Source organism: Carcharhinus amblyrhynchos, chromosome 24, assembly GCF_965287045.1.
Source record: "Carcharhinus amblyrhynchos chromosome 24, sCarAmb.v2.hapA, whole genome shotgun sequence".
NCBI lineage: Eukaryota > Metazoa > Chordata > Chondrichthyes > Carcharhiniformes > Carcharhinidae > Carcharhinus > Carcharhinus amblyrhynchos.
The window spans coordinates 6,821,530-6,835,971 of NC_137347.1; the positions used below are offsets into that span (position 1 = coordinate 6,821,530).

General features: G+C 44.5%; 1 protein-coding gene across 15 annotated transcripts in view; it reads left to right on the forward strand.

Moving 5' to 3' along the window:
- The window catches only part of thrap3b (thyroid hormone receptor associated protein 3b), a 111,211-nt gene that overhangs the window by 78,269 nt on the left and 18,500 nt on the right, over positions 1-14,442 (forward strand). For 11 of the 15 annotated variants that reach the window (XM_080211553.1, XM_080211552.1, XM_080211567.1 and 8 more), the window contains 2 exons: positions 10,904-11,884; positions 13,506-14,312. In XM_080211553.1, the coding sequence (XP_080067679.1) occupies positions 10,904-11,884; positions 13,506-14,312 (1,788 nt within the window). Of the gene's footprint in view, positions 1-1,443; positions 1,550-10,903; positions 11,885-13,505; positions 14,313-14,442 lie in introns of those variants that run through there. The other 4 variants (XM_080211564.1, XM_080211566.1, XM_080211563.1 and 1 more) reach the window with 4 other exon arrangements.

The window sequence follows — 14,442 nt, forward strand, 5'->3', positions numbered from 1 at the left end:
GTTTTCTAATCATTTTTGAATTATGGGCATCTCCAGCAAGGCTGACACTTATTTTCCTTTCGGAGAATCCTTGAGCAATTCTGAACTGTTTGATGTAACTGTGTAGCTTGTTAGATCACTTAAAGTCCATAAGGTCGACTGGAATCACCACTAAACCAGACCCTGGCAAGGACAACAGGTTTCACTTCCTGAAGGAAGCTGGTGACAATGCAACAGCATTACAAATAGTAGACTTTTATTTTCAGATTTTTAAACTAAACTCAATCTTAATAGTCCATGGCATAATTTGATCATGAATGTAGGTATCTGTGTTCTCGTACAGTAATGAAGACACTATATCTGCACACCAAATTTATTGCGGTCATGAGAAATGGCAGAACTCATTTCACATGAGTCAATAGAGGAGACTTCTGTTTTCACTCTGCACTATTTCTGAAGACTGATCTCACAAGTGAGGGGCCGAAAGTGCAACTTTCCTGGAGGTGGTTCTTGAAGCAGGGGGCCAATTCCATGACCAGTGCTCTGGTACGTCACCCTGTAGATCACACCTCAAATATGTGACCAGCCTTTAAGCATCAGTAACCTGTTCCTCTTGAAGGGCTGTTGCATCAAATTCCCATTTTGTTCTCTGTAATGTCCAAGTGTGTGCTTTCCAGTAGGGTTATTGAATAGTAATCATGCAAACACACTGTAAGGTCAAAGTAAAAGACGCACTGGGCCATTGATCCTGTGCTGTATTGTCACAGTACAGCACCTGCACACTATGATCTCCATCTCCACACTGCTTTCCAGTGGAAACTTTAAAAAAAACCCAAAATACTGTATTCCAGTGTAGAGGGGAAAGCTTATAAAATTCTCCTTTGATCACAGAAGATGATGAAACAATGAATTCGGTGCATTCCCTAATAGCACCCTGGCTAAGATCAGCCAAGTTCACTCAGGCTGTGAATTAGCAGCAGAATCTGTCTCGCATGTGTGGGCCAGTACGACTATCAGGCAGTACATTGACTGACCCTTTTGAGCGGTGTGTTTTACATACCTATGACTTAATTGTCATTGATTCTGTGCATAGCAGATATCACGTTCACAAACAGAATCAAGCCATCAGTATAAACAGGGCCACTTCAGTTGTTCCTAGCTCATAGATCTGACACAAGCAAGTGATCCAATGACAGAATACACCAAAGTGGTAAGTATTTTGAGACTAACCCACTCACCAGCTATTAAACGCTGGGCGGACCATCTGGGGCTTGGTGCACAGAGCTAAATGAAACCAGTTCTTTCCTCAGTAAATGAAAGCTGTTGGCTGATCTACTCCGTGACTGTTGTTGGTAGAACTGGTGCCAGAAATAAAAGCTTAAAAAAAATTCAATCCCTTGCTGGCTGGTGTCCCAAACAGCCGGCCTCTTCCTGTGAGAGTTAGAGCTGAGGTGAGCTGTACACTCGATACTGTTAAAATGGATTTAGCAGGCAGGCTGTAGCAGTGTCATTCCTTGCAATGTGGCTGATCACTGGGGCATACATTCCTCTCGATGAAAAGCTACGCTGGGTAAGCAGTATGAGGCAAAGTTCTCAATCTGGTTTTGTTTGTTCGTAAAATGTAATTTATTTAGCTGAAGGGCTTTTTTCCTTGTTACCCTAGGGACAGGGTTGCGAACAGCCAGTTGAGCTGCTTGCACAGTTCCTGTTGCAGCTTTTAAAATTAAATTTAGAAAGTTTAATATGTTGGTAACCATGATGCAGCATAGCACTGGAAGACCGTTTATGAAATAAGAACTGGCTATCCACTAGCTTCTTTCTCATTTGAGTAACTTCTAGTAAGCCCAACAAACTCACTGTGCTTAAGCAAGGTTTTGTTACTTTAAAAGGGCATTAATGTTTTGAGCTTTGAAAGATCGCAAACTCGATGCACCTTTTGTTCCTCGCTGATTGTTTTCATATTTAAGGGGCCACAGCTGGGGATGAGGAGAGAGTCTTTCACTATTAACTGTTTGTATGCTGAATGCTGTTTTGTCTGTAGCTTTTGTAATCAGGTTAGATACTAGGCATTGTGTGTGTGTGTGCGCGTGCGTACGGGTGAGCGGGCGTTGGGGAAACACGTTACACCCTTAGCACATGCATCCCCCCCCTCCCCCCGCTCAATTTCAGAGCTTTCTGTCATGAGACACCTGGTGGCTGCCTCATGGTGTCAGAATTATATTGCAGGAGGCCCGGAATCAGTCTGCTCTGTCTAAAGACTTTGCCTCCAAACTGCCACCAGTGGAACTGTCAGCCGGCTTGTACGAGTGGCTCCTCAGTTAAATTCTTTGTCAGCTCCTGCTCCTGAGCTGCATAGCTGCCATTATTCGCAAGAGCCTGGGTCAGGTCGGCAACACATTAGAACTTTTGGAATTGACACATTGCTTGGTGGAATTGGAGATGGGGGGGTTGTTGGAAAAACTATTTGGCAACAAAGCCCAATTGATGTGCATTAGCAGCTGTATAACCCAAGTCTGAGACGCAAGAGGTTTTTTAACTGATTATAATCACTGCCAGCTTGAAAGGTTTCTATTTTTCATTTTCCCCTCTCATAGTTTGTTCCTCCATCGTTCTCATTTCTTTTTGGGAGTGTTGCCCATTACTGTGGGAATGTGGCAGGTCCATGCAATGCAGTTACTCTCTGCTGGTATCAGTTGGGGATTTGGAGCAATGTGAGGCCCATTGCAGACCAACCTCTCAGTCAATAGCACTTGATAATCTAGCCAGTAACTGACAGTTCTCGTGGCTCTTGACCATACAGTGCACAAGGAGGCCATTTGGACCGTTAATTCTGCACTGACAGCAATCCCACCCAGACCCTACGCCTGTAACCACACACTTTTACCCTGCTAATCCCCCTGATGCCAAGGAGCAACTTACCATGGCCAATCCACCTAATGCACATTTCTTTGGACTGTGGGAGGAAACCCACTAAGACACAAGGAGAGTGTGCAAACCCCACACACATAGTCACCCGAGACTGGAATCAAACTCAGATCCCTGTCGCCGTAAGGCAGCAGTGCTAGCCATTGTGCCATCATGCTGAATGATCAACTATGATTGTGATGAGTGGCGGAATGGGCTTGAAGGTCAGTTGGCCTACTTCTGGTCCTATTTTTTATGTTCCTGTGTTTCTGTCCAGTGTAGTGAATACGGAGAAATCAATTGACTAAATGTGAGGACTTCATGGTGGGGATGGGAAACAACTCCTGCTTTGTTCTGCGTGACAATGAAGTGAAGAGTCATTCAGTGCCAGGCACAAGTCTTCAACCTCATGAGCCTGCTGCAGCGTTAAATTGGATCATGGAAGATCTGTACTTCAGCCCCATTTACCTGCCTTGCTATCCTTGCCCAACAGAAGTCTTTTGCTTGATCTTAGCTTTGAAAGCTCCAATTATCTTCCAGCACCTGTGGCCTTTGTTTGGAGGAGAGAATTCCAAATTTCCACTATCTTTGTGTGATTTCACTCATTTTAAGATTGTTGTCTTGTCCTATGTCTCCTACCAGAGGAAGTAGTTTATCTGTATCTGTCCAGTCAACTCCCTTTATCAGTGTAAAATGTTCAATCAGATCACCCCTCATTTTTCTAAACTGAAGGTAGTATAATGCAATCACTTCATAATTTAACACTTTAAGCTTGAGTATCATTTGCTATGATCTGTGTGCTTTCAGTTGGCAATAGTAATATTACCTACTGGGGTAATGTCAGGTGTTTTCAGAAGGGGACAGCTTGTATATGATAGAAACAGGTAGTCTGTTGGGTCCTCCCTTGCCCCTTTTTTCTGAATGGGGTAGTGTGGGCAAAACATACCTGGAGACCAGTGATGCCTGTATTCTGCTTGTTTAATTTAAAGCATTTTTTTAGGCTGTTGTCTTTCTTTAAACACCCAGTGCCGAATTCAGCTCAACACTGGGCCCTGCTGGTGATGAAGTGCCTCGCTGATAAATAAACCAAATCCCCAGCTGAATCATGTCTATTGCCTGTTAGTTGCTTTGTATTTTAACGTAAGGCAGAATTTTCAGGGAAATCTGTAGGAACTAAAATATCCGATAACTTTATTAATTGGATCTGTTGAGATTTGTAGTTAAAATAAAATCAATTAGATTTTAGAGCCCGTGGCTATTATTTTACCAACCAGTCAAAGCCCGGAGTTCAAGACGGACTAGATTCCAGACCCATCAATGCAGTGAAATCATTAATTTGATTAAGTAACAAAAACTATTAATTTGCTTTTTTTATAGAATTGTTACTGCAAGCCAGGCAGCCTGACATGTCCATGTCAGCTTTCTGCAAAAGCAGCTGAGTGAATCCTGCTCCTCTGCCCCATATGCTGCATTTTGTTTTATTCTTCACTTGCTATCCTATTCTGTTTTTAAAACCACAATTGAATTTACCTTCACATTCAGGCTGTGCTTTCAAACGTTTTTGCTCATGTAGGCATTCGTTGTTTTGCCATTCATCATAAATCAGTGTCCTCTGTCGCTCACTCTGTTCACCAACGTTTCTCACTATAAGCTGTGTGTGCAACCCTATCAGATGTCCTCCCAACCTTCTGTGCTGAGAGGAAAATATCCTCAGATTCTCCTATCTGTTCACATAACTGTCCTCCTTTCCTGGAAACATTCTCATTCTCATGTCCAAAACATTTGTGGGTTAAATTGATTGGCTATGCTGAATTGCTCCTTAGTGTCAGGGGGATTAGTAGGGTAAATACGTGTGGTTACAGGGATATGGCCTGCGTGGGATTATTGTCAGCGCAGATTTGATGGGCTGAAAGGCCTCCTTTTTCACTGTAGGTATTCTATGATTCTTCTAACTCTTTCTGTAGGATTAACATCCTTGCAAAACTTACTTTGTCTTCCAAAAATAGTGGCAGTATTTTGAGAATTGAGAACTTCTAGCAATATCTATAATTATGGCAATCGGGGGAAGGAGTCCCACACCTGCCACTGAATCCCAACCCAGGCAGATGGAGTCCTCCCCCAATAATTTTGCCTTCACTTGGACTGTCTTTCCCATTTCTCTTTGGCCTTTTCTCACTCCCTGTGCTCTCACAGGCCCCAGTCTCCTCAGTTACTCTCTTCTGTTCATTTCAGCCTCCTTGTTTTCTCTTTTACTTCATATATCAGTTTCTTGACAACCTTCAGCTGTATGGTTTGCTCTTTCCCCACACAAACCCTTACTGGGCTCACTTGTTCCTTGCTTGAGTTTTCCCTGGTCTGTCTGCGAACCTCTCTGACATGGAGTTTGAGTTTGGGTTATCTGTCTGAAAACCTAGTGGAAGAGAGAGGTTTTGAAAGGTGGAGAGCAGACATTTGTAGTGGCTATTTCAATGGCTTAAGCCAAAGTAGCAAAGATTGAAAAGGAAGAGAGATGCAGAAGGTTAGAATCATGACTGGAACAATTATGGGGGAGTGGGGGGGGAGCTGGGTCAAGGATGAAGGATTAAAATTGGGGACCATTTGAGTATTGGGAGACTGGAGATGATAGGAGCTTGGTGATGCAGAGTATAAGCACTCTTGATAATGAAGAGGGTATGAGCCCTGAATCCACACCAGGATGCCAAAGTAGGAGTAACATTAGCCTGCTCAAAAAAGATGCATTAATGCCTCCTAAATTATCAAGCAGCAGAGTTTTATGACTGTGCTGAGTGCTTACTTAGTGATAATATTCCTGGTGCCATTTTGTGGTCAGTGTCTTAATGAACACACTTCTGTTGCCAACTATTCTGCTCACTCGGCACCTGGCTGATCCCCTCACAGAACAGATAAAAGAAGGAAACTTGCACTAAAATTGAAACAACTGAAAATACTGAAGTATGCGGCAGGTAGTCTGAAATTTTGATGAAACGTGCATGCAGAATGCCAAACTGCCTCCTTCACTTAGGGGCTGAATGGCAGGCTGTGTATTTCCGACACTTTTTTATTTCAGGTTTGTGGTTTTTTAAGAATACTTTAGGAGCACCATCTTGAACAAGTTAGTTCAACACAGAAGCTTGAGAAGAATTGGCTGATTTTCATCCCCATTGATATTTTGAATCATTGAATCTTACAGCATCAGAGGTGGTATTTCAATCTATTGTACTGTACTGGAGCTTCCCAAGAGCGCCCTACCGAGTTACCACCAACGCACCTTCTGCTCCACCAGAAGCCCAAACATCCTAGACCACTGCTACACAAAATCAAACATGCCTATCGTTCCTATCACCCACCCACACTTTAGCAAATCAGAGCACCAGGCTGTGCTGCTGTTCCCAGTTCACAGGCAAAAACTGAAACAGGAGGATCTGCTTAAGAAAATTGTGCAGTGGTCTGAGGAATCGGATGATTTCCTACAGGACTGGTCAGTATTTAAAAAGCTCTGCGACCAGCCTGAACAATTACACCACTATATTAACTGACTTCATTAGTCAGTGTGTAGAAGAGGAACAGAGATCTTGGGGCTCATATCCATAGATCTCTGAAGGTTGCCACTGAAGTGGATAGATCCGTGAAGAAGGCTTATTGTGTGTTAGCGTTTACTAACAGGGGGTTGAGTTTAAGAGCTGTGGGGTTACGCTGCAACTGTACCGTTGGTGAGACCACATTTGGAATATTGTGTTCTGTTCTAGTCGCCTCACTGTAAGAAGGATGTGGAAGCATTGGAGAGAGTGCAGAGGAGATTTACCAGGATCCTGCCTGGTTTGGTGGGTAGGTCTTATGAGGAAAGGTTGCGGAAGCTGGGACTTTTCTCTTTAGAGTGGAGGAGGATGAGAGGTGACTTAATAGAGACTTATAAGATGATGAGGGGGATAGAGTGGACGTTTAGAGAATATTTCCTCTTCATGGTGGGAGATATAGGAGGGATGTCCAAGGTAGATTCTTCACTGAGTGTGGTTGGGGTGTGGAATGCACTGCCTGCTGTGATAGTGGATTGAACACTTTAGGAACTTTCAAGCGATTATTGCATAGGCACATGAAGCACACCAGAATGATAGGGAGTGGGATAGCTTGATCTTGGGATTAGACATAGCTCGGCACAACACTGAGGGCCAAAGGGCGTGCACCATGCTGTACTGTTCTATGTAAGACTGTGCCAAAGAAGCAAATCCGCGAGTTTCCCAACTGGAAACCATGGATGAACAGGGATATTCACAGCTTGCTGAAATCCAGGTTGGAAGTGTTCAGGTCAGGCAACCCTAATCTATACAAGAAAGTCAAAATACAATCTAAGGAGACCCATCAAAGATGCAAAAGACAATACTGGACCAAGCTAGAATCTCATGCTGGCCAAACGACATCCCACCAACTATGACAAGGCCAGCAAGACATTACCGATTACAACATGAAGGCATGTAATATTGCCGGCAGTAATGCACCCTCCCCGAAGAGCTCAATGCACTCTATACCCATTTGAGCAAGAGGTCAGCGAGAGTGCGCCCTCCACCCCCGAACCCTGGAACACCTAGATAACAAAAGACTCATGTCTTTTCATGTCATGAGTCATGTCAGACTCATTTACTAACTACAGCTCAGCCTTCAACACGATTATTCCTGTGCAACTCATCACCAAATTCTTTGGCCTGGGGCTCAGCTCCTCTGTGACTGGACCCTGACCTTCCTAACCCAAAGACCACAATCAGTAAGGATAGGCAACAATGCCTCCTGAACAATTATCCTCAACACTGGTGACCCACAAGGCTGTGTACTGTACTCCTTGTACACCTATGACTATGGCTAAGTTCCTCTTCAACTTGATTTTCAAGTTTGCTGATGACACCACCATAGTGGGTGGGATCTTAGACGATGACGAGTCGGAGTACAGGAAAGAGAATCTGGTGAATTGGTGCTATGACAATCTCTCGCTCAATGTCAACAGAACAAAGGAGATAACCATTGACTTCTGGAAGCGTAGTGGAGGGCATGCCCCCGTCTACGTCAATGGGGACGAAGTAGAAATGGAAAAGAGCTTCAGGTTTTTAGGTGTCCAGATTAGCAACAACCTGTCCTGGTCCCTCCATGCCGGCACTATAGTTCAGAAAGCCCACCAACGCTTCTGCTTTCTCAAAAGACTAAGGAAATTTGGCATGTTGACTATGACTCTCTCCAACCTTTACAAGTGCACCATAGAAAGCATTTTTTCTGGTTGTATCACAGCTTGGTATGCCTCCTGTTCTTCCCAAGACTGCAAGAAACTACAAAAGGTCATGAATGTAGCCCAGCCCATCTCACAAACCAGCCTCCCATCCATTGACTCTGTCTACATTTCCCTCTGCCGTGAAAAAGCAGACAGCGTAATCAAGGGCCCCACGCACCCTGGACATACTCTTTTCTACCTTCTTCCATCGGGTGAAAGATACAAAACTGAGGTCACGTACTCACCGACTCAAAAACAGTTTTTTCCCTGCTGCCATCAGACTTTTGAATGGACCTACCTCACATTAAGTTGATGTTTCTCTACACCCTAGCTATGACTAACATGACATTCTGCAGTTTTTCCTTTCCTTCTCTGTTTGCTTTGGGATGTCTTTGTCTACACAGCGCACAAGAAACAATACTTTTCACTGCATACTAATAAATGAAATCAGTTCGCCCCTCTTCCCAGTTGTTTCCCATGGCCATGCACATTTTATCGTTTCAAATATATATCCCATTCTTTTTGAAAGTTACAGTTTAAACTGGTTCCAATAATCTTTGTATCCAGTTTGTTACAGATCATATGTTTTTTAAAAAAATCTGATCACTTCCCTGATTCCTTTAGCAATTCTCTTGTACCTGCGTTCCTCTGTGTACTGACCTGCTGATGGGTAACACTCTCTTCCTTACTACATTATTGATACCCCTCAAAATTTCGGAACATTTCAATTGAATCCCACTCCGTCCCTGTTTATGCTGCCCACTTGTCAAAATTCCCCGGTTGCTGCTGTTAGTTGATGGTATTTATTTATGAGGGCTTTGAACTTGATGGCAGAACCAATGAGACAACCTCGAGATTGGATGTCACTTCCTTGGGAAGTTTCTGACAGTAATCTGTAAACTGTGCTTTATATGCTCTGTCTGAGGCCAGAACTCTCCATTCACCTGACGAAGGGGCGAACCCGAAAGCTAGTGAGTTTACTATCAAATAAATCGGTTGGACTGAAACCTGGTGTTGTCAGACTTTTTACTGTGTTTACCCCAGTCCAACGCCGGCATATTCACATCTTGACTGACTTTGCCAGCAGAGATTCCATATATGGATGCTCCCCGAATTTGTAAAGGAAGTAGGGAATTCCAAGGGGAGGTCAGCAAGAAAAATTTTGCATTAATATAACATCATTCACAACGTCAAGACATCCCAAAGCATTGTACATTCAGGGCATGCTTTTTGCAGTGCAGTTACTGTTAAAGGAAACAAGGCAGCCATTTTGAACAAGCAAACTCCCATGAACAGCTAATTTGTTAATTGGAGGATAAATTATTGGCCAGGCCAGCAGGGAGAATTTCTCACCTCTTTGAAATCATGTCATGGAACACCCATTTAAGGGGATAGATAGTGTCTTGGTTTGTTATTTAATCAGAAGACGGCACTTCTGGTTAGTCTGATGTAGCAGCACTGGAGTCATAGCCTGTTATGTACGCAGATCTCTGGTGCAGAATTGGGCCTGAATCCTGAGCACCTGACTCTGAGGTGAAAGTGCGACACTGAGCCAAACCTAGCAACCAAAAGCAAAAGAAATTATACTGCTGTTTTGACCTCTTGTGCGATGGCATGATAATGCATCAGAAAAGGCTGAAACGGATACAGTTGTTTGTTTACTGGAGAACCAAGTGTAATAAGGCTCCATGCTGCTGTGCACTATTGCACAATAATGGTGAGTTACCATTAGGTGTAGCATAATGACTAATTATTGGCAAAGCAATTCAAGGCTCTTTCTTCAACACCGAAGTGTTGTCAGTTGGTGGCCATACTGTTGAAGTAACTGCTCGGTGTCCTTTTTTTTTTACAAGAACACACATGCAAACCCCAGCCTGTCAAGTTCCTTGACCATGCCTCAAACTGCTACAATTTGCTGCTGTGTCTGTGAGCTTGGGAGTGAGGAGAAGTGAAGAAACAGATTTTTAAAGACCTGGTCAAGCAGAGCAGTACTGAACATATCTCTGTTGCCTCCTGTAGTCCTAAACGATCTTAGCAATCCTCCAATTTTGGCCACCCCATGCATCCTTAAATTTTTTCCTCATTGGTGGCAATACCTTTTGAGGTGTAGGCCCTAAACTTTAGAATTCCACTTGTCCATCACTCCCCATGCCTTGCCCACTTTGCCATAATACTCATTATGAAGTTTTTTTAAAGTTTATTTATTAGTCACGAGTAGCTTACATTAGCACTGCACTGAAGTTGCTGTGAAAATCCCCAAGTCACCACACTCCAGTGCCTGTTCGGGTACACTGAAGGAGAATTTAATACGGCCAATGTACCTAACCAGCCATCTTTTGAAATGTGGGAGGAAACCGGAGTACCTGGAGGAAACTTACGCCAGCACTGGAGAAACGTGCAGACTCCACACAGACAGTGACCCCAGCTCGGAGTCGAACCCAGGTCCCTGGTGCTGAGAAGCAATAGTGCTAACCACTTGCCACCCAAAGCTGCTCCATTTACCAACTAGTTAATCATCTGGCTGAATGCTGCCTCCTGTGGTTCAGTTTGCTGCCAGGTGCTCCTATGGACGTTTGGCCTTAAGGTGCTTTACTACATTTGAAGTGCTATGAAATGCAAGTTGTTGCTGCACCAATCACACGTAATAATGACAAATGAAGGGCTGTGGTAGAAAGTGTATTCTGCACCGCAAAAAAAAATCTTGTTGATTAATATGAATTTTAACCTATCCTGATGTGATTTTTAATTGTTTCTGTTTTTGCTTTTCAGCCCCAGGTCTCGCTCCAGGTCGTATTCTCCTACACATAACCGGGAACGGAACTACCCACGGGAGTACCAGCCCAGGGAGTTTCGCGGACACCGGGGCTACAGGCGGCCCTTTATCCAGCGCCGAGGGCGAGGCTATTACCCGAGGGGTAACTGGAATAATCGTGGGGGTTATGGCAACTATGGCAATTACAACCATTATGGCAATTACCGGCCAAACTGGCATAACTACCGTTCGACTTACAGCCCACGGCGTGGCCGCTCCCGCTCCCGCTCACCTAAGCGACGGTCAGCATCGCCGAGATCCAGGAGCCGTTCCAGATACACTGACAAGTCATCATCCAGCAGATCAGGAAGATCATCATCCTCCAGGTCTCGCTCCTCACCTCATCGCAGCCGCTCGGCCTCCCCTAAGCGACGGAGCAAGAAGACCAAATCGTCCCAGAAAGAGGCAGCTGCCTCCAAGCCCCCCGCCCAGGAGACAGAAGACCAGCAGAAACGGTCACCTGAGGACGGGCAGGCGGGTAATGGTAGCTCTGAGGCTCCCGCCAGCCTGGCCCCCAAACGCAGTGATTCTTGGAAAGGCCTGACTGCCTACGACACCAGCCCCAAGCACCCCAGTCCGGCCCCGCGTTCCACCGTGGTGCTGAAGACCAGTCCTGCGTTGCATTCCAGTCCAAGTCAGCAGAGCCCCTCGCTGTCGGGCACTGCCCGCCACACTTCACCTCATGGGAGCCCTACACAGATGAGCCCCCAAAGCCGCAGCCCAACCAGAGCGAATGCCTCTCACCAGAGCCCCCCATCGCTCAGCTCTACAATTCGCAGTGTGCCACGACAAGCCCCAGCCAGTCACAGCCCACCGTTGGCAGGCCTGGCGCAGGGCAATGCACAGAAAGAGGAAACGCGGCCAGGAATGTCCAACTTGTTTGCGGAGCAGCCGGTCCCAACTATCTCTTCATATCTAAAGAGGTATGTTCCACGAAGGTCAGTACTGAATTCTTGATCTCTTTTTCGTTTTTTGTTTACTCGGAAGTAAAGACCTGTGTGAACGGATTTGTTTCAAAAGTTGTCAGGAATTCCAGACTGCCAATGGAATCAAGTGGCTGATATGCTGGATATTCCAAAGGTGAGACACTCAGACTGTCACAGGCAGGACTTACAAATGACGCCTGTGATATACTATTCCATGCACTAACACAGTCCAACCAACTAGTTAGCTCAGCATTTCTATATGGACGGATGCCCTAAAACTATTTCATTTGAAGTTTCAAAGCTTAAATCTTGGAGGTGTTGATCAATCATGCGTCTTTTGGAACATCCTGAATTTAATCTGGGATTGTTTTTTTTCAGTTCTTGACTCCACTGGCATGGCTTTTCAAACAAGCTGTTCCCATTATCTCTTTCTCTTACATGCAGTGCACCTTAAATTTAAACTTTCTGAGCATATAGCAGAGATGGGTGGCTGGCTGGGTAAAGGAACCTTCCAGGATTATACTAGTTTAGTATAAAACATAACCTTCATCATAAAGGTGACTGCACATGCTTACTGCCCATCACTTTCTGTGACATGAACTTAAGTCCAACTACCCATTGGAGCCAGTTGAGTGAGGAAGCTATGCATTGATAGAGGCTCCATTTTTTCACAGCAGGGGTTGCTATTTGAGTTGCCACTTGTAGCAACTTAGCTGTGTTCTTGTTTTTAATGCACCAAACGTCAGTTGGATAAAGAATACACCATGAAAATATAAACCTTTTTATTCACTTAACTATTGTTTGTGAGCTGCTTACCCACATACTTTTCTCTTTGAACTTCCTTTACTCCTAGCTTTGTAATCATGGAGCACCGAGGGCTCCATGGATTTTCTGGCTAATAATTTTGAGTCTCGCAAAGACCGGCTTTTAAAAAAAGTGTTTATATGTGGACCAGCGTGTTTTTTGACTTGTTCTGGCATGGTCATTGCTGTCCATTCCTTCGGCATGTTTGATTAGTGTTTCCTCCGAATTGGGAACTGTCTCAAATGTTTTTGCTCTACTGTAAAATATGCAATGTTTATTGGAGGATTTTAGCCCTCCCCCACTTCCTCTGCAGAAACTTAGGCTGTGTTAATTGGCTGGGAATGGTAAATGGAGAGATCCTTGTGACATTCCAGCAAGTACACAAAAGATAACCTGGTACATTGTAAATCCTCTGTTGCCCAACCAGTAGCACTTAATTGCACTTGTGTCACTGTGACACCTCATGGAATCCAATGTTGGATTTCTTGATGGTGAACATAGACCATCTTTACTTCACTCTTCAATCTTGTGTTCCTTCCTCCCTTTTAAAATCAAAGTCTTCTCTCTCCGAACCACCACATTATTTTCCTTGCTTTCCAAGTTTTGAATCTTGAGGTCCTGCAATTTGGGCTTTGACACTTTCTAAGTTGCTTGATAGTACCTGAGTGGACTTTCCGTTTGAGTCCTAGTTTCAGCCTTGGGTAGAAACAAGACCTTTGAGATGGATCCTTCTGTAAGATCTTGTTCGTTTAAGCACGGAGCCCTGATTGTGTAATGCGTTGCATTTCTTTTCTTGTGTGTGTTTCTGTTCTGTTTTGTTGAATCACAGGTTTACAGAGGAGCAGAAAGCTAAAGTGTTAATGCAGGATAGGGTGAATGGAAGAGAAAAGGAGCAGAAAGGAACAGATTTAGAAAAAGAGAAAGGGAGAGACCAGACCAATGCTTACGATAGGCTTTCTGCTTGCAGTGTGGTGAAAACGGAGTTCCATGTGAAAAACCTGCCAGAGAAAGGCAGCCGTAGCAGCCAATCCCCGAAACGATTTAAAGGTGGAGTTGCTGAGGAGTTTGAGAAAATCTCGAAAGCAGAGATGCGTCACAAATTTGGCTACGATGAAGAGGAGGTGGAGGAGCATGACAAGGACTACCCAACCAAGAACCAAAAGGAATACGGATATGAGGATGAGCTCAAGTACAGGAGCAAATTAATCGCAAGTAAAACTCAGGAGAGATATGATGAGGAGGATGAGGAGGAAGAAGATGATGATGACAATGATGGGCCACGGAAACGGGAAGAGATTAATTTCTTTAAGCACATCACCATCTCCAAGGAGAAATTTAGAGAGGTGGAAGATGTGGAGGAGGAGGAATTAATGCCCGAGAGATTTAAAAAAGAGGAGCGTTTTCAGTCAAAAAAAGCAGACGGGAGCCGATACCGGGAGGTGTCGCCTGTGAAAGCATCAAAGTATAAGGCAGGCCGAGCAGAAAGCCCTCCTCCCCCGAGGAAAAGCTCCGATGGCAAAGAGCAGGAAGGTGTGACTGCTCAAGAGGAGAGTGCTCCTGTGCTCAAACCAGCCCATCGTCCAACAGAGGTGACGCTGAAAATGGATTCTTTGCAGTTTGGCGATGACACACTTGGGTAAGAGTTGGATTGAATGCTCTCTGTTTGTTTTGTCAAGGGTTAGGCTGCCCAGTCAGCTCATGAATGATTCTCTGACCAGATCAGATACTTCACCTCTTTGTCCCCTGCCGAAACAGTGAAGAGAATT